The 20576-nt window shown below is 31.2% G+C and overlaps 1 protein-coding gene across 1 annotated transcript; it reads right to left on the bottom strand.

Moving 5' to 3' along the window:
• Positions 1 to 4111: 4111 nt before the first annotated feature.
• LOC141615313 (laccase-12-like) lies at positions 4112 to 7163 on the bottom strand. Its single transcript, XM_074433719.1, has 6 exons — positions 6966 to 7163; positions 6725 to 6876; positions 6338 to 6582; positions 6088 to 6216; positions 4980 to 5939; positions 4112 to 4558 (listed from the first exon to the last, which is right to left on the bottom strand). The coding sequence occupies exons 1-6, from the start codon at positions 7056 to 7058 to the stop codon at positions 4428 to 4430; spliced, it is 1710 nt and encodes a 569-aa protein (XP_074289820.1). The 5' UTR covers positions 7059 to 7163; the 3' UTR covers positions 4112 to 4427.
• Between the last annotated feature and the right edge of the window lie 13413 nt (positions 7164 to 20576).

Below are 20576 nucleotides of genomic sequence, written 5' to 3'. Positions count from 1 at the left end.
ATTAGATCTTAAAGATCAATCGACCTAGTTCTACATCAGAGTTATTGTTTTTCAAAATGTGCTTTGATTTTTCGCAAAATGATTTAAATTGTCATATGACTTTTAGTTATGAGTTTAGATAATATAGAATAATAATATTTTTTTCTCAAACCAAACTTCTGAGTAAAGAACTAGTTTAGACGTCGTGCAATACATGCAGCGTAGTACTTAAAATTTAATATTTTTATAAAATTACTTATATAGTAGTATTGATACCTTTTAATTGGTTTACATTCTTATCATTATATTTTGCTTTGATAAATAAAAGCCGGAACTGAAAGTTAACTAAGAGAATTGAGCAATAATTCATGGACTATACAACCAGATGTATATGTTGTACGGTGTAGAACCTGAGCTTTGTGTCAAAGTATCCGAGCTTTATATTAAAGAATATGAGCTTTATTAAAAAATATTGAGTTCATTCATTTACACATTAAAAAACATGAAATTTAAAATAGCTCAGACAAAATACACAAAAGCTCGAATTCTTATACTTGGTTGTACCATGCTTATGGTACAACTGAATGTATAATCCTATTTGTGAGAATTGAGTAATGAGTTGAAATATATTTTTAGACTCTTGCAAATGTAAGGAATCAGTTTAGACGCTTTTATTAAGTGTTAACAAAAATCCAGTATTCTAACGAAAATTGCTAAAACGGTCCACTTGTAATCTAATAATCGACACACTTCTCAATTTGACCTACTTATTATCTAATAATCCGTCCATTTTTCTTTTCTTAATTTTTATATATCAAAGTTAAAGGTAAATAAATAACCGGAGAGACAGAAAGTATATAATGAAATATTCGAAGTTCCAGATTCGGATCTTATACGTAATTATAAATGTTGTCGTTTCCACAATTCCACTGCAATTTTTTGGTTCAGTCGTCGTTTCCTTTGTAGTGAAGAATCCAAGTATTGATAAAGTATGTGACGAGGGGAGAGTGGACAAGGCTAAGCAAGCACAAGAAGAACGTCTTACGTCTGGCATGATGTTGGCAGTCAAAAGTAGGAGTGGAAGCAAGAAGCAGCAAGCAGCATGAGGTGGGCCGTCTTTATATCACCGTATCTATATGGCCTCACAAGTTACTAAATGGACACTTTTACAAATTTTTAATTCAAAAGTTGGGTCCAATTACTGGACTACTTATTATATTAAGCAGAGGAAAAATGATAAATATAACCAATGAATTATATTTAACTAGATTTCATGCCCGTGCGTTGCACGGTAAGTAAATAATGTTTTGTTTTAAGTGAGTTTTTTCAAAAATGTTAGTAAATAATGTATCGACAATTAAAGTGAATGGGATAATAAAAACTAATTTCATAGGTAAAGAGATATATTTTGTTTAGAACTCTATAAATGCTTATGTCTAGGAATGTATAATCCCTCTATGTTCTACTGTATCTTCTGATTGTCAAACAATACATCTACCTATATCTATACCAACCCTAAAGACCATAAGCATAAAATTAAGTAATGAACGTACGTTGATTGTTTCAATTCAAGGAGTTTTGTCTTATATAAGTAATTCTCAGCGGTTAATTGTATAAAGGAGTTCTAGTCTATCAACAATTACTAAAATTATCTAACAATCACACCCTTTAATTTATTTATCTATGTATATTTTACTGAACAAATCTTCTTTTCTATTAGAACCGCATTGTAGCAACTTACGAATGTAAAAATCCTAATTATTACTAAAGACCTTTCTATTTGTACTGGTATTTTTGCCCATGTAGTTGGTTACGGTGTGTATTCGTTTCATATATACTGAGAGATCTTCTTCATGCACCCATGAGTGGCTGGCAAGACAAAAGCTAATCATCATTAAAAACAGTAATCACAATCATGCTATTGAGAGTAGTTATTGATATCTTGTGAGAAAAATGCCATATCGATTCTAACTAAATATTTGACACTTTTTGTAAAATTCCAATTGTATTGATAAACCAAGTGGAGTTGATCACACTGTAATTCAAGCAAAAGTTTCAGTATGCACATATATTATAGTTTTAGTTGTACGCAAATTCTCCCTTGTGACGGGTACTATTCCGTCACAAACACTGTTCACATTTGCGACGGGCTAAATGTGACCAGTTTTTGAGAAAATGTGACCATTTTTTTATAAGTGACATTTTATGAACAGTACTTGAGTGGTCACATTTGCCCGTCGCAAATTGGGACCGTCACAAGGGAGAATTGCTGTTAGTTGTATACTTATCTTTAACTAATAAAACAATTTCTTACAATAAGAGTTCTAAGCAACGAAAATAAACATTGTAGTTTGGATGAATTCATCTACTACGTTCGTGCTATGTAGGCGTAATCGAGCGATCGCCTTAGCCAAGACACTTGACAACTCTTCTTGTTTCTATATAAACTGCATAATAACAATAACAATAACAATGTTATATAAAAATAACATCTATCTATCGTTCTCAATTACTTGCTTAGCTTTGATTAAAGACTTTTCACAAAGAATATAAAAGATACTCCCTTTTGTGTTGATCATTTGTTTTCTCTTTTTTTTATTCTTTATGAGGGTATTTTAATCAAATGTAAACAAATGACCGGGACAAAGGGAGTAAATAAATGATAAGAATATGTAATTCAAACAAATCATTAAAAAAAACTTACCATTTACAAAGTTACACATAATGCGAATTTAAGAATATATTGTAATTATATCTGCGAAAAAAACAAACTATATTAAATGTTGCGTAATCAATCAATTAAAACAAATATAAATACCGCTACATATTAACTGCGTAATATAGCAAAAGTGATAGTAGCTACGCATTAGCTCAAGGACAATATATGAACAAAGAACAAAACAAAAGAACTCCATTAAAATACGAACAAAGAAAATAGACAATACAATAGTTGTTGGAAAAGCATAATGAGTACAACTATATATACTACTCCGTATAACTAATTAATTAGTCATTATAGCTAATTAGGATTCTAGCTAATGTTAAAAGTGTAAATTGATTGCTAATAACACATATTCCTAATGTAGACGATAGATTTTTTTTTAAAAAAAATTATCTTTTATTTATTTGTTTATTCTATTAATGTATTGTTAGTATATATATTATCTTTTATTTTTCTTGATTTATCTTTAGAATTTATTTTTATTTAAAGTGTTTTACAAAACGTGGACTTTCTCGGGATGCCTGAAAAAAGCCTCTTTTATATATATACATTGATTATATAATACCCTTCTAAATCGCTTATCTATTAAAAGAATAGGCGATCTCAAAAGTTTTCCTGTCAAAATAAAAAACTAATGTTAATTAAGTGCATTTACAAAATAAGCAAACTAATGATTACAATTTATTTCATTTAATTATTATCATTTCATTAAAATTAATCTTTTCATCAAATTATATTATTTTCACTAAATTCTAGAATATAATATTTTAATTAAAATAAAATAAAATTGATATAAAACTATAAATTACTAAATTTTTTGTTGATGGTATTATTAGGTAATGACTTAACCCATATCCCGTATAAAAACAAAATTGTAAATCGTTGTTCTTAGTTTCATGACAAAAAGAGGAGAAAAAAATTTATAAATTGAAATTATTAGCTTTGTTGTATAAAAATATTTTCATTAAAATACATTTCGGCTCATTACTCAATTCTCTTGATTATTTTTCAGTTCCAATTCTTTTGTCAAAACAAAAAAATGTGAAGTAATTAAGTTGAAATTTTGAAGTAATTTTAATGGAAATGCAATTTGCTTGAATAGTTTTAGGAAAAAAATTCAAAAAGGCGTAATTTTAAGAAAGGGAATTTCAAAGTAAAATCTAATTAACTCTAAATATATTATTATATAAAAAGCACCCCCTACCATCAAAGTTGGTTAGTGTGAGTGTTAAGAGCTTTCATCTCTTAAACAAGTGGTCAGGAATTTGATTCATTAAATTGCCTTCAGTATCCCGAAAGAGATTGCCCCAACTGTCGGTAGGGAATACTCCTAGTCAGCACAAAAAAAAAAAAAGCACCACTTACATTAACAAAAAAAGAAATATTTCCAAAATTTCTATATTGTCCATTACTGAATCAAAAATATTACAAAGTACAACTAAAAAATGTGACAAATCATCATAACATTCAGGCTAATAAGTTCTAGTTTGGATGATCCCTTTGTGATTTTTGCAAACCACAATGTAACATCCATCTAAATCCTCCCAGCTGACTTGTACACTTAACAAAAAAACAAAAAAACCCAAAATGACCCCAAAAAAAAAAAATAAGACAACCCTTGAATAATGAAATTGACTTCTTTTTCTATTCACTTGATAAAAAATTCCCCCGTCTTTGTACTTTTTCAGCAATTATTTTCATCAAATATATTAAAAATGGTCTTTGATTAACATATTGGTAGATCCTCTGGTGGTGCTTGTAATGTCTCATATTCTCCAACTCCATCTTCTACTAGGAATGCCATTGCTAGTCCCCATGTTATGTGCACATCCAAGTGACAATGCATCAGCCATACTCCTGTTTACACATCACACAAATTAATACGAGGACAATGATAAGACGTCACTGAGTGGTACTGAATACCGCAATTTTGTTAAAACCATATCATAATGACATAATATTATATATAGTTATGTACTCCACTATTTAAGTTGCAAATACGAAGTATATTGTAAGGAATAGTTTTTTATGTGTAAAAACAAGTCAATTGAAAAAAAAAAATATTATATTTGGTGGAAAATTAGCGATTTTGATGTTGGCCGGGTTCGAACTCAGATCATAATTATCATATCTCATGGCTTTATCAACTAAATTAGCTGACATCTGCATTGTATATACAGTTTTAGGAATCCCATATTTTTAAAAGTGTATATTGTGAGATCATCTAATATTTTTAAAAGTGTATATTGTGAGATCATCTAATAAGAGAATTACGTACCTGGATTATCAGCAACGAACCGGATGACGGCCCAACCATTAACAGGAATTGGGACAGTATTTCTCATAGGAGGATCAACAAGGTTAAACTTTTTAGTATCACGTTTAGGATTAAAGTTACCAAATCCCTCAGCGACAATAAAAAAATCATAACCATGAAGATGCATAGGATGATTTTCTCCAGTAACAATACTAGTCCCTTGAATAACAATCTGCACCCTCGACGCGTACTTGAGCCGGTACAACCGGGTCCCGGAGGTAGGCTGCCATAAAGACCGGCTCACATTCCCGGTGTAATCGAATTTAAGAGGCGGTCCAGCTGGAAAATCGGTCGTGAATACCCCGGGAATCCCGTACTTGTGTGCTTGTAATAATGACCAATTTGATGGTAAAACGAAGGAGACATTATTCATACTCGCAGCGAACCGGGTTCCGTTTGGACCTTGACATTGTGATTTACTAAAACCGCGAGGGCAGTTAAAAAGACCTAACCCGACGGTAAAATGTAAATCCTCGTCCACGTAAGCCGGGACCGGTGCCTGCCTAGGGTAACGGAGTTTACTTGTGAAAGAAGTAACCGCATTCGTGTCGTTGAATGCTGGCATTGGAGGGAAAGCCGGGGTAGGGAGAGGGGCCCCTTTGCTGGGGCATGGTGCTGACGTGTACGACAAAATAGCGGTTGCAGTCGTGTTGTCGAACGCAGCGTTTTGAGCGCTTTGGTACGGTTTTGCGACGATGTAGTATCGGCCTGGGGCTTGGTTGCCAGAAATAATGACGTCAGTTGTTTGACCGGGGCCTAACATGATGACGTTTGTACGGAAGGGTTTTAGGTACGAGGCGTCGGCTCCGACTACGGTGAACATGTGATGGGCTACTGAGAAGAAGAGTTCTTGGTTTAATGCTGCGTTAATTACTCTTAGTAGGTGTGTTTCTCCAACGTCCATTGGTACTATTGTTGTATCTACAAAATATTTAAAATAAATAAAATATGTGATTAGTTTAATAAAAAAACAGGGGATTAAAACAGAGCAATAGTCAATTTTTTAATTTAGTAATCCATATTGTTTATTTGTTTAAAGTCGGAAATAAAATACGATTGTGAAACGAACCTTGGCTAGAGCACTTGTAGAGGTCTCCGGGTTGACCGTTGATAGTGTAGGCGTCCGAGACGTTTGGTGCTGCACCCGTCCTTGTAGCTTGCCTTACCACCTGTATTGGGTCTCGGTTCCACCATTCTCCTATATTATCATCATGAACAAAATAAGGATTAGCTCATGCACTGTTTTACATAACAATTTGTGTTTTGTAACGAGGTTGACATTTAAATCATTGTATAACAAAATTTGAAAGATGGGATACCGAGAATAATGGGTGTTTCGCGGTTAGGCCTAGGGAAGGGAAACGGAGTGCCTTTCCTAGGGCGGATAATGAGAGCACCATAGACGGTGGCCCTCAGCCATGAGCTATGTGCATGCCACCAAAGAGTTCCTTCTTGTCCTTGGATTGTAAACCGGTATGTGTAGCTCTCCCCAGGTCGGATAGGGCACTGGGTCACAAACTCGGGTCCATCGGCCCACCCTGTCCTCATTTGTCGCACCCCATGCCTACAAACAAGTAGCGTTCTCAAAATAAATAAAAGTATCGTATATATATGTAAGTATGACTGTACTGAAATTCAGTATCACATGATGTTATCCATTGTTCAAAAGCGATATTTTATTATGCATGCATATTTAGCGTAATTACCAGTGAATTGTGACGTTGTATTTAGCTCGATTAACGACATGGACAACAAGGCCATCTCCTTCTCTAACTATCAAAGTTGGTCCAGGCAATTGACCATTTACTGTTATAGCATTCACTGTATTGCACAGCCTCTTCACTGGTCTTTCTTGAACCTACACAATTTACGTAAACCATGTCAGAGGATATTACGGTATATTGCAATATACTGGTACTGTAACATATTAGCTAGTAACCAACTTACAACAAAATCATGGTAATGAGTCTTAGGAGTAGCGAAGCACAATAACGCCGAAGAAAACAATAGCACAAGCGCTACTAACGAGTAGGAACTCATATCTTTTACTAAGGTAGGGTTCGTTATTGTGTTCGCTTCGATGTTTTTGGAATGAGGTAATGTAGGCTGAGAAGATGAAGAAGCGTGAGAGAATGGGTGAAATAAGAAGAGTTTTTATAGGAAAGGAATATACAAAGAGAAGAGGGTGGTTTTGAGGTTGGTAAATTAGGTTATAGGGAAAATTTTACTCATGATGAGAGCTTAGCTTGTTGTGATGAGGTTTATGCTTAGCTAATATTATTATGTTTATTTGAAGTTTGTAATCATATAAGTTGTTGCACCCACTGGCCTTCCAAGAGGAGAAAATGACCATGGATGGAAATACAAAGTTGAATTTTAGCAATTCTTGATTTACAAGTTTCCTCCTAACTCTTTCTTTTAATTTTTTTTTTCTTATTATTTTCTCTTTTATTTTACCTTCTCATGTGGTAGCATAGCATTCTTATCGGGCATGGATCCTCTTTATTACTTTTTCTCTTCATTTCGGTTCATTTTCTCTAATACAATAATACTAATTTGTTATTTTATCTTCATCTCATCAAAGAGTTGATGTTAGACCGTCTTGGAATAAAATCTGAACCGTTGGAGATGAAATGAAGAGATTAGGAATGGGAGAGGATCCAAATTGATTCCTATAAAGCGTCAACGGGTAAATAAAAACATTAGCTTGTGTAGGGTGTGGTCTAATCGATTATGAGGGTAATTTTTCATATTTTACGGTAGCTGGTAGAGAGATTTATATAATCACAATTTGACCTTTTATTTTGAATATATTCAAAATATTAACCGTAATAATTTTATTAAGATGAGTTTTCGTTATTTGTTAACTGGTGGTACTCAACTCGGTATCACTACATCACATTTTAAATATAATTGTGCATGCAACATAATAAGAACGGACTAGAATTTTGTCTATTCATGCATAACATAACATTAACATTTTTTTTTTTGCCAGCTGTAAAATTAACATAACATTAACATAGATGGGCTAAGTTAGTCAAATGATCCATGTTTTGCCTGCTTAAGTAAGTTATGAGTTTGGATGGAACTTTCTTCCTTTGACAATTTATGTGAAGTTTTCTTAACTCCTTTTTTTCTTAACCAATGTCTTTGCAAATAAAGCGACTTGAATTATCTATGTACGGACTAAGCCGGCATTATAAGATGCTGTCATGGCAAATGTAATAATCACTTCAACTCTACAAATACTAAAATACTCTGTTCATTCCATTTTTATTGTCCTCCTTTTTTCAAAAAATACTACGTAAATAAATAACCAAGATGAATGGAGTAGCTAATAAATATATGGCGATTTTGGAGGGTCTTGGCTTAATATATATCGCATGAATTTGATTACTTATTGACCCAAGCTAAGGCAGTTGTATAACAAATTCACAGTTAATAATATTTTGTAAATATGAAGTTTAATTAGCTTTTGCAATATATGCAAGACATGAGAATTACTCCGTATATGATTTATATGTGATACAACTTTTGGTTGTTTACAAATACATTCATATGAATATATATGTTCAAATCTATTTATTTTTAAAAAATAATGCAATAGTTTTAATTTTAAGTAACTCAAAAGCACTCCCTTTATTTTATTTTGTGAGACAAGATTGAGCATCGAAAAAACAAAGCCATTTTGTTGAGAAATTAATGAGTATACCCGATATACTAGGTCATCGTACACCAAGTCAACGAAACCAGGAATTAAAAATAAAAATAGTACGCAATCAACTTAGTGAGTTTTAATTCGAGAAAAAGGAATATACATCGGATGTACTACCTTCAACTTTTTTTGTTTTTTGAGCATATATGTATTTTTTTTGAGCTTATTGCCTCAAACTTTATTTGTTTTTGAGCATATGTGTACTTTTTTGAGCATATTAAAGTTTATAAGTTAGATTTTAATTTTTTTTTCGTCAAAAGTCAAATTTAACAAACTTATATGTATTGTTTTTGAGTTTTATTGTAATTTCTTAGAACTTAATGTTTAAGTGAATAAACTCAAAAACTTCATAGTAAAACTCAGAAACTTTGAAACAAAACTCAAAAACTTTATTATAATACTCAGAAACTATAGAATTGGAGGTAGTACATCAGATGAATAATTCACTTACTGAATTAATTCAAATGTGTCAAGTATGATTATTGTACATGTTTTTTTTTTATCTAGCTAGGCCTATTCTAGTAATTAGCATACACTACTCGTAACCTCCTACGCTAACACCTAACTACATTAATCGGGAATCCCGATTAATGCAGTGATTTGTATTCGGGATCATATGGTATAAATGTGTATGTTGCTACCTTTTATGTCAAGTTCCCCGAAACCAAAAAACTTTGTAAAACAAGTGTAAGCCGTGTTAAACTTTGTGAATAGCTTTTTTGAATTGGGAGTAATTAGGTAGCTTTGTACCAAAGTTTCTAGATAGTTGAACAACGTTATACTATTAATTACGTTGATCCATGCATGCATGTATGCGCACAAATTACTCCTATTATTTAAGATGGATGTATCCGTTTTAAATTTAAAATGGCGGAAAGGATAAATGAGACAAAAGATAAAATTAGCAAGAAAAACTTGTTTTATTGTCAAAACAGGGTAGTGTTTATTGTTTAACCCGTTATAAGCTTAAAAGGAATATATCTATTTTAAGAGAGGTCGAATGCACTTGTATATTTTGTTAAGCAACAAGAACTTTGTTCTTTTACTCGTCCTTTTCCTAATTTGACATTTTTAGAGCATCTAAACTTTGAATCATACAAGTCCATATGCATTTGTCAAAATTCTGCCTTTTTGATATGCTGTTTTAAGATTATACGCCTTCTAAACATGTCATATATGTTGCTCCATCGCTATAGAGCAGGTGACCAACATCAGCACAAGGTCCCATCAAATCATACTTATTATGACATAGTATTGAATTTTGACAAAATTATTAGTGACTTAATGAAGTCGGATTTGTATTCGTGACAAAACATTTGGACACGTAATTAAAATCTTAACTAATAGAGTATGAACCAAAGTTTATATAGGATATAAGAGTGTTAACTTCAACTCGAACATTTGATAGTTTTCTATTATAGAGTGTAGAATGAGCTGTCAATTAACGAGTGTTTATTTGAAAATCTTATACATTTAAACGGAATGGAGAAAGTAATGACTTATATAAAGACTCTTTTTTAGGGCTAGCCTTTAATTATAAGTATTCGATAGCTTTTGCCCTTACATCCTATGGACGACCAATATTGTGACCCCCGAAAAGATTATATAGATGATCAAATTGATTCGTATGACTATAGCTTGTAGAAATACATATTGACATACAATCTCATGAATCAAATAGTCAAGGAAAGTAGTTAATTACTTAATCGCGTCTTAATGAAATAAAAATAGGTCAACGTATATCTTAAACAAGATTATGATAAATCTTATGTTAGAAAAATACGTTGAACTAGATGTGGACCAAATCTACCTAGGAAGAAAATACGTAGAACAAGTCATATTTTATCATACAATAATTTAATTAAGATATACCTAATAATATAGGTACCTAAAGAAGCATAATATTTGTAGAATCAACTAATTAGAGCTTTGATTGGCAGACAGTAACAAATTTCTTAACAAGAATTCAGTTAACAAATCATCATTGTAATTAATAGTCACAAATAGCATATTTCTTTGTAATTAGGTGGCCAGTCCTTCATTTTATAATAGTGGACGATCTTTGTAACCTTTTTCAAACAACTTGCATCATTGGTTGGATTATAATGAATTAAATCTATAGTCACATTGGTTGAAAGATTTGAATAATCTATCTTATTTTTCATGAATGAGCACTTTAATTTTTAATTTATTCTTAGATAAGAACGACACGAAATGAACACATATTAATTTTATAAAGAAATAAATGAATTCGACCACCGTACCTTTTATTATTCTACGAGATCGTTCTTAATTAGCTCATGCTCGGATGAGCTTGGGCATGGCTTGGAATTTTGAGTTCAGGATTGGCTTGAGCTTGGTTTGACCGATCGAGCATGATCAAAGCTTTGACCGGGCCTATTCCAATAGCTCGACGAGTCAGTTCAGATCATTTAATTATAACCCTAATAGTCCGTAATAGATTATTTATAGCCCTAATAATAACATTGACAATTGCTTATTAACAAGTATAGTATCCGTGAATGCTTTTCTAGGAGATAAGCTATATTAGCCTGGTTGAGATGTTAGTTTAATTTTTTGTTGAGATTTAGGTTATTACATTTTTTGTCTCAATTATTTATTTATTTATTTTTCTTTCTTTCTAAGGAATATTTTAATTAAAATCAAACAAACGATTAAAATAAAGGGAGTACTCTGCACTTGTTTAACTTATGGTCATGTGAATCGCTATATATGTTTAGCTAAAGTTCAACATGTTCCTTTTCAGTCTTAAACTAAAATTTATCAGAGCATCATTTGGAGATTGGAGTCGGGTCATGACATAATCAAATGATTAGTAAGCTAAGATCCGTTGCCGGAAAAATATTCCATAAAAGTTGTCAATCAAATTTTAATCCCCTAAACATCAAACCCTAGCTCTACTAATTTATCCAAGTATTGGCAGTTTGATTATTGTCTCTTGGGTATATTCTATAAAATATTGGTTTAGATACGGAGTAGTATTTTACTTAGTCACAAAAAGGAACACTATTCTGTTTTAGTTAAGAAAAAATAATCAAGTTGAATATATGCTGCTTCAACCCCCATGTTCAACCAGTTGGCGTAGCTACATATAGAGTGTAGATCGTGAAATTTTAAGATCCCACAATTTTTTTTTTTTGCACAATCGCTATTTTACATTTGTTATATACTTCGTTTATCTCGTAAATTTTATACGAAGTACGTTTGTAAAGTTTCTCCACATTGTGACAACTCTGGCTCTATTAATGTGTCCAATTAAATTCTACCGTAAAATAAACTTTTGAGTTAGTATTTTTTTTTAAACTTGCATCACAATCAATCACCGTCGAGGAAACAATAGCTAGCATAGGTACAAAAATGTGAAATTTAACACAAGTACACATACAAGTAGGATAAATCGTGAGGCACAAGGGAAAAATAATTAGTTGCTTGATAAATTGTTTAAACAAGAATGATGAATGGCTAGCTAATAAAATGGTTGACAACAAACCTATGTATGTTGCAATGCATGTGGAAGTAACAAACAAATCGTTGAAGAGATGGCTCAAACAAGGACATATATAGACTAAGATAGGTGACCAAAAACTTAGCAACAAAATTAACACACACTAATAAGTTACAGTTTGGTGAGTTCGTTACTGACTTTAAGTAAGAATCATCATTTGATGGACAACACCAATTAACATATTAAAGTGGATAAGTCAATTGTTTTAATTTGTCGCAAAACTACCCTCATTGCGGGTCAAATCTCACACGGTTTTATATACGGAGTATTATTTTTACTTTTACGGGAGTCCGAGATTGTTGTACGGAAGTGTTAAGTTTATTGTTGTAAAAGTAAAGCTAGTTTTAAGTTTATTGTGTTTAAAAGGGATAAAATCATGTAATACAAAAACAGCGAGAAAATGAAATGGTATAGTTTGATACTTTATTTAGAGGTGATCATGTCCAATGTCGGACTAGACAGATAAAAGTTAGATGAATTAAAATTCAAAATTAAAAGTTGACCGAATCTGAAGTATTCGATCTAAATAGTCTTAGACCGAGATTAGCTGAAAACTATATCTTTTTTAACTATCAAGTACTCCGGATGATATTTAGATTTAAGTTTCACTTAGTTAAAGAAGAAAAAAAGTCACTTGGCTTCATGAAATAAGCTAGGATTAGTATTGGTGCCCAGCTACACTCGTAGCTCTATTTACCATTAAAATTTATTTTCAATTAAATAAAACTACTTTAAACTTGCATAACTCATAAATTTATCTTTAATACTCCCTCTAATCCTTTATTTTCTTCCCTTTTGGTTTGGGCACAAGGATTAAGCGAGGGAGTATTATATTGATAAAGAGTTGGGTGGAGTTTGGTTATAGAAGAGATGAATGAATAATATTAGGAGTTAAATATTGAATTGTGGGCCACAAACATTAAAGGAAGGAATAAAATAGGAGTAAAAAAGTTGGGTGGGGTTTGGTGATAGAAGAGAGTGATGAATAAAATATAGGAGTAAAAGTTACCAAAAATAAAAAGGGAAAGAAAACCTGAATAATTCGTTTTAGGAAATAGAGATGAAAATAGAGGATTGGAGGGAGTATATTTTTCTCTGTCATATTCTTAAAATTACGATGAAATAAATTATGAGACAAATAATCCCGCTATTAATATTTTACTTAAATCGATTAGTTAGGTTGTTCATATATGCTTTCTTTTGTTGTTAGTATTGTTACTTTTATTACATTCGTTATTACTACGGTTACTTTCACTACTTCGGTCGTAATTATTGTTACTTTCACTACTGCCGCATAAATATTGATAATTTCACTACTCCCGTTGTTACTTCTATTACTTTCACTACTCCTCTTGCTAATATAGTTACTTTGACTATTCAAATGAGTGAGGCTCTTGCAGAGGAAAAGCTTTATCCTAGCGAATAGAAGATGCTCAACTCCGCACAACATAGAAAAGCAAAGGAAGGTATGCCCTTTCGAGCATGCAATTTGCTAAAACACGTAGCGGAATGAATTAGCTCGAAATGGTGAATTAGTTGAAATGGTGAATTACAGGTTGAAACAACATATTATTACTAGTATTGGTGCCCGGCTTCGCCCGGGCTACCTCTACTTAACATTAATTTTTTTTTTCATAAAAAATTACTTAAAGTTGCATAACCCATAAATTTATCATTAATATATTTTTCTATGACATATCATAAAATTATGATGAAATAAATTTTGAGAAAAATTCACTACTCCCCTTATTAATATTTTACTCTTATTAATGAAACAATAGTAATAACATTTCACTACTTGCCCGTAATCATTGTTACTTTCACTACTCCCGCAGTAATTATTGTTACTTTCACTACTGCCGCATTAATATTGATAATTTCACTACTCCCGTCGTAATTATTGTTACTTTCACGATTGTCGCATTAATATTGATTATTTCACTACTCCCGTTGTTGTTTCTACCACTTTCACTAATCTCGCTGATAATATTGTTACTTTTACTATTCAAATGAGTGATTACTATCATATAACTATAGGGTTATTTCATAAGAATAATCCATCCTATGCCCTCTCTTCTCATATTAATCTATCCTCGTGTTTAACTGAGAATAATCTCATCTTTGACGTCATTTAACTTATAGTAGACTCGGACCATTATTTACCTCTTATAACAGGTTTCTCAACCGGTCATTATTGTTTTTCTTTTTTTTTTATTGGTTTTTATATTTTCTTTCTCTTTTATTCCTAATTCTTCATTTTTCTTGTATCATCATCTGATCACCTACTGTCAAAAAAAAAAAATCATCTCATCAACTATTTCTACTCAATTATTATTAACCCCACCCTATTACTCTCTTTTCTCTGTCAAACTCAAAATCACCAACCCATAATCACCACCCATCACTTACCTTCCTCATCGTCTTCCCTCGCCAAACCAAACCATCACAATCCTCCGACCAAACCATCGTCCCGGTCCATCCTCTTTCTTCTCAATCACCGTACCGCGTTCCCCAATTCAGTATTATTCTCTTTACAGAAACCCTAATTTACTACTCAATATTGATCACAAACCAATACATGATCAACACCAATACATGATCTCGAAAATAGTAGATTTTCTGGGTTTTTTTGTTCAATTTGGGAGTATAATGTTTGATTGATTTTTGTGTTTTGATTAATATTGAAATTAGTTTAGGGCAAGTTACATACTCCCTCTTATTCCGAATAACTGTCTTATTTGCCATTTCTGTCTATTCACATAACTGTCTCATTTGTCATATTTGGACATGTTTTTTTACTTTCCCACCCTTGGTTCTTTTCTTTATTTACCACTTCAACCACCCATAAACCATCATATTCAATACTTTTCATTATTTAACTCCTATATTCTTACCCCTATACAATACTTTTCATTATTTTAACTTCATTCCTTAATTTTCGTGCCATTGTTCAAATGGGACGTTTATTCGGAATAAGAGGGAGTATTTGGGATTTTTGAGTTTTATCTTTATTTTTAATTTGGGGTCAATTACAATTGATTTGGGATTTCTGGGCAGACTTTGGAAGAAAAACAAAAAGGAGAGAGGAAGGAGAGAAAGGAGGGAGTAAAGCATCAGTGTTGTCGGGTAGAGGAAGTGTACGGTTGGTGTTGTCGGTGATGGGGGTTGTTTTGGGTGGTGGGTGTTGTAGTCGGTGGTAGGAGTGTATAGTGGTGGAGTTGGAGTGAGTTTGGGGAAATAAAATTAGTGTGTTGTTTTTATGAATAAAATGAAGGGAGTTGACAGGAAGGGTAACCGGTTGTCTAGGTATTCGGTCTATTGGTCTATTATAAGTTAAATGACGTCAAAGATGGGGTTATTTTCAGTTAAACACGAGAATGGATTAATATGAGAAGAGTGGACATATGATGGATTATTGCTATCAAATAACCCATGACTATATCCAATGTTACTACAATTCAATTCTTTTCTTTACTGACGAAATTACTTTTATTACTTAGACATACAATTTTAAGAGGATTATATATTTATATAAATATATTACATATATGCATTAAATCAAATCAAAAGAATTATGCAATATTATATATTATGAAATCTAACTTGAATTATTTATAACCTACTTATATTAAATTTTTGTATGTTAAATAATTAATATCTCTATACATCTAATAAACTTTAAAGTTTAATAAAATTACATAGATTTTAAATTTAATATATAATTTTATGATGATAATAATTAATACCATAAGTGTGCATGTTTATACTAATTAATTATTTTATTTTAAGGAAATTGACCATCTTCTAGCCTTCTATAAATATTTAGAAAAATTACCAAGCATCTTCTTTCTTTTAGTCTCCTTGAAATTGGCCATCTTAATTAATTATTTTATTTTAAGGAAATTGACCATCTTAATTAATTATTTTATTTTAAGGAAATTGACCATGTTTTAGTCTCTTACAAATGTTTAGGAAAATTACCAAGCTTCTATATAATTTAATTTTAACCCAAACTATATAATATTTGCATTGAGATCCCTTAATCGGGTCCATCAGATGGTGGTAATGATTTAAAACTATATAGTATAATTAATTTGTATAACTTTTTTTAATTACATTGAAGGCCCTTGGTTTCTGGATTTAATATATAGTATTTATTTATATCCAATGTTAGTACAATTATTTTCACTACTAACATAATTATTTTTACTACTTAGTCATATAATTTTAAGAGGTTATATATTTATATAAGGGTTTTTTGTCAGAAACTACCTTTTATTTAGAGTCATTTGTGAACAACTACCTTTCATTTTATTTTTGGCTTTTAACTACCTTTCATTTCTTCATTTTGCGAAAGACTACCAAAAATCCACTTCCGGCGAAAAAAAAGTCAATTTTTCGGCGTTGACTTGCTCTTTTCTCTCTTTTTTCACACACATAACCCATATTTCTCCCTTTGTTCACCCAACAAAATCCGAAAAAGCTCCTCTCGATGCCCAACACCTTATCAAAGGTTTGTTCAAAGCAATATCAACACATCGACCATCTCAATCTCCATCTCCATCTCCGTCGTCACCTTTACTACCACTTATACCTTCGCCCTTACATTTCAACAACCTTATAGACTACTCAAGATTCATCAACCTACGCACTGTCCATCTAAGTCATATTAAAGTACTTTCTTTCTCTCTTCATGGTAAGATGATGGGTATACGAAAGCTAATGAGATAGTAGTACATAAGTGATCCTAAGAGTAAATCCATGATTATTTTCAAATAGTTAACACTAGGAGTTAATTTTGCCAACAAGGCCATAATAGATCATTGTTGTTGAAGAATTATTTACAATGTTAAGATTAATATCAATGATGATTTTGTTTCGGTGATTAGGACTTTGATTCGGGTAAGAGATAGACAAATTGAGGCGATTAATGTCGGGTTTAATCAATCTTTATCATCGATTATTTGGGTTATGAATTAAAGAGTTAGATTCAACATGAAATGATAAGTAACGCCGGAAAGTTGACTTTTTTTTTTCACTGGAAGTGGATTTTTGGTAGTCTTTCACAAAATGAAGAAATGAAAGGTAGTTGAAAGCCAAAAATAAAATAAAAGGTAGTTGTTCACAAATGACCTTAAATAAAAGGTAGTTTCTGACAAAAAAACCCTTTATATAAATATATTACATATATGCATTAAATCAAAGAAATAATTATAGAATATTATATCTTTTGGAAATCTAACTTGATTTATTTAGCTTTTAATAGTTTCCAAAATATAACCTACTTATATTATATTTGTGTATGTTAAATAATTGTATAATTATATGATAATACTAATTAATAACATAAGTGGGACATGTTTATTTTAAGGAAAATTACCATATTTTGATATTTTCTAAATTTATACTTCAACCAAAATTCTATAATATTTACATTGAAGTCCCTTGGTCGGGTCCATCACACAGTGCTATTGATTAAAAACTACTTCATATAGTATAATTAAGTTGTATATATTTATTTAATTACATTGAAGTCCCTTGGTTTCTGAAATATATATATAACTAGGTTTGATCCCCGGCTTCGCCCGGGCTACCTCTATTTACCGTTAAATTTTATTTTCAATGAAATAAACTATGTTGGAGTTGTCTAACTCACACGTTTACTATTAGTAATATATTTTTCTATAACATATCTTGTAATTATAATGAAATGTAAAATTTATTTTCAAATTATGAGACACGTTCACTACCCCGCTATTAATATTACTAGTATTGGTGCCCGGCTTCGCTCGGGCTACCTCTACTTACCATTAAATTTTTTTTTCATTAAATAAAATTACTTAAAGTTGCATAACTCATAAATTTATAATTAATATATTTTTCTATGACATATCCTAAAATTACGATGAAATAAATTTTGAGACAAATTCACTACTCCCGCTATTAATATTCTACTCTTAATAATGAAACAATAGTAATAACATTTCATTACTTGCCCGTAATCATTGTTACTTTCACTACTCCCGCCGTAATTATTGTTAGTGTCACTACTACCGCATTAATATTGATAATTTCGCTACTCCCGCCGTAATTATTGTTACTTTCACTATTGGCGCATTAATATTGATTATTTCACTACTCTCGTTGTTGTTTCTACCACTTTCACTAATCTCACTGATAATATTGTTACTTTTACTATTCAAATGAGTGATTACTATCACATAACTATATCGAATGTTACCACAATTGTTTTCTTTACTGACGAAATTACTTTTAATACTTAGGCATGCAATTTTAAGAGGATTATATATTTATAGAAATATATTACATATATGCATTAAATCAAATCAAAAGAATTATGCAATATTGTATATTATGGAATCTAATTTGAATGATTTATTCATACTTATATTATATTTTTGTATGTTAAATAATTAACATCTCTATACATCTAATAAACTATAAAATTTAATAAAATTGCATATATTTTAAATTTAATATATAATTTTATGATGATAATAATTAATACCATAAGTGATGGATGTTTATACTAATTAATTATTTTATTTTAAGAAAATTGACCATCTTCTAGTCTTCTATAAATATTTAGGAAAATTACCAAATATCTTCTTTCTTTTAATCTCCTTGAAAATGACCATCTTAATTAATTATTTTATTTTAAGGAAATTGACCATCTTAATTAATTATTTTATTTTAAGGAAATTGACCATGTTTTAGTCTATTATAAATGTTTAGGGAAACTACCAAGCTTTTATATAATTTAATTTTAACCCAAACTATATAATATTTGCATTGAGATCCCTTAATCGGGTCCATCACACGGTGCTAGTGATTTAAAACTATATAGTATAATTAATTTGTATAACTTTCTTTAATTACATTGAAGTCCCTTGGTTTCTGGATTTAATATATAGTATTGATATTGATTACTTTCACGACATTTTTTGTTAATATCATTACGTTCACTACTTCCGTGGTTTGGTTACTATTGTTTCTTTTACTAATTCCTCTATTTTTTTCGTTAAATTCATTATTCCCGTTAATTTTATCCGGCCTATATTTAAATAAATAAAATATTTTCTTGAGTCGATTGGTTATTTAATTGTTCATACTCTTTCTCATTGTTACCACGGTTACTTTCACTACATTCATTGTTACATTCACTACTCCCACTGTCATTATTATAATTGTCACTACTCTCACATTAATACCGTTAATTTTATTAATCTCGTTGCTGCTACTATTACTTTTACTACATTTAACTTAATTTATAATTCTATGATGATACTAATTAATTCCATAAGTGGGGCATGTTAATTTTAAGGAAAATCACTATATTATTATGTTTTCTAAATTTAGTTACTTTAATTTAAAATATAGTTTGCATAAATATTCTTCATCAAGGTATGTTTATATTATACTTTTAACCAAAACTATATAATATTTACATTGAAATCCTTTGATTTTTGGAATTAATATATAATACTGATTGATATTGCTTGATTGATAAGCTTAATACGAAATACGAAATACGAAATACGAAAAACGGAATTACGAAAATACGAAATACGGAGTGCAAGACGTGCAAGGTGCAACCCAAGTAGGCAAGTACCCAATGACCCAACCGATCAAAAGGCAGAATATGGGATTCCTCATATTGGACCGAAGGGATAACCGTCACAAATTTCAAAGTAAAAAATTATTGGGCTTGGCCCATTAAAATACCATTCTTTCTAAAGAGCAACTCCTCTATAATACTTCTCAGCCTGCAAAAGATTGGACTCAGATAGTATGGAACATATGGAACTACTCTAAACATTCCATGATAACTTGGATTTTAATCAGGGATGGAATGTTAAAGCCAGGTTGTTTGAATTTGGATGCTACCCTGATAATAGATGTTGTATATGTGACATTGACCCTGAAACACAGGACCATTTATTTTTTAATTGTTCATATAGCATCCAGGTTCTGTTGACTGTTGAAGAATGGTGTGATTTTAAGATTAAGGTCAGTATTGTAGTGGGAGCAACATATAATGCACGCACTACTCCGAAGAAGCAGGGTCATCTACTCATCTGGACAGCTTGCTACTATCATATCTGGTCTCAAAGAAATAATGCTCGGGTTAATGCTGTACTGGTCAGGCCGGCTGTATTAGACTATTAGCTGCAGTCATTAAAGAAGAGGAGAAGAGAAGGGTCAGAAACAAGCTTGGAAGGAATGGCAATGGGGAGAAGGTGATCATCAGTAGGACAGAACAGTGTTGGCTCCATAGATGGGGTATTATAGTTGC

The sequence above is a fragment of the Silene latifolia genome, chromosome 11 (assembly GCF_048544455.1).
Source record: "Silene latifolia isolate original U9 population chromosome 11, ASM4854445v1, whole genome shotgun sequence".
NCBI lineage: Eukaryota > Viridiplantae > Streptophyta > Magnoliopsida > Caryophyllales > Caryophyllaceae > Silene > Silene latifolia.
The sequence above is the reverse complement of the archived record's forward strand: the minus strand, read 5'-3'. Positions and strand labels throughout refer to the sequence as shown.

Coding starts and splice junctions, on each gene's coding strand:
- LOC141615313 (XM_074433719.1), bottom strand. CDS start 7,058: ATGAGTTCCTACTCGTTAGTAGCGCTTGTGCTATTGTTTTCTTCGGCG. Junction 6,877..6,965: donor CTCATTACCATGATTTTGTT/GTAAGTTGGTTA, acceptor TAAATTGTGTAG/GTTCAAGAAAGACCAGTGAA. Junction 6,217..6,337: donor CGAAACACCCATTATTCTCG/GTATCCCATCTT, acceptor ATGATAATATAG/GAGAATGGTGGAACCGAGAC.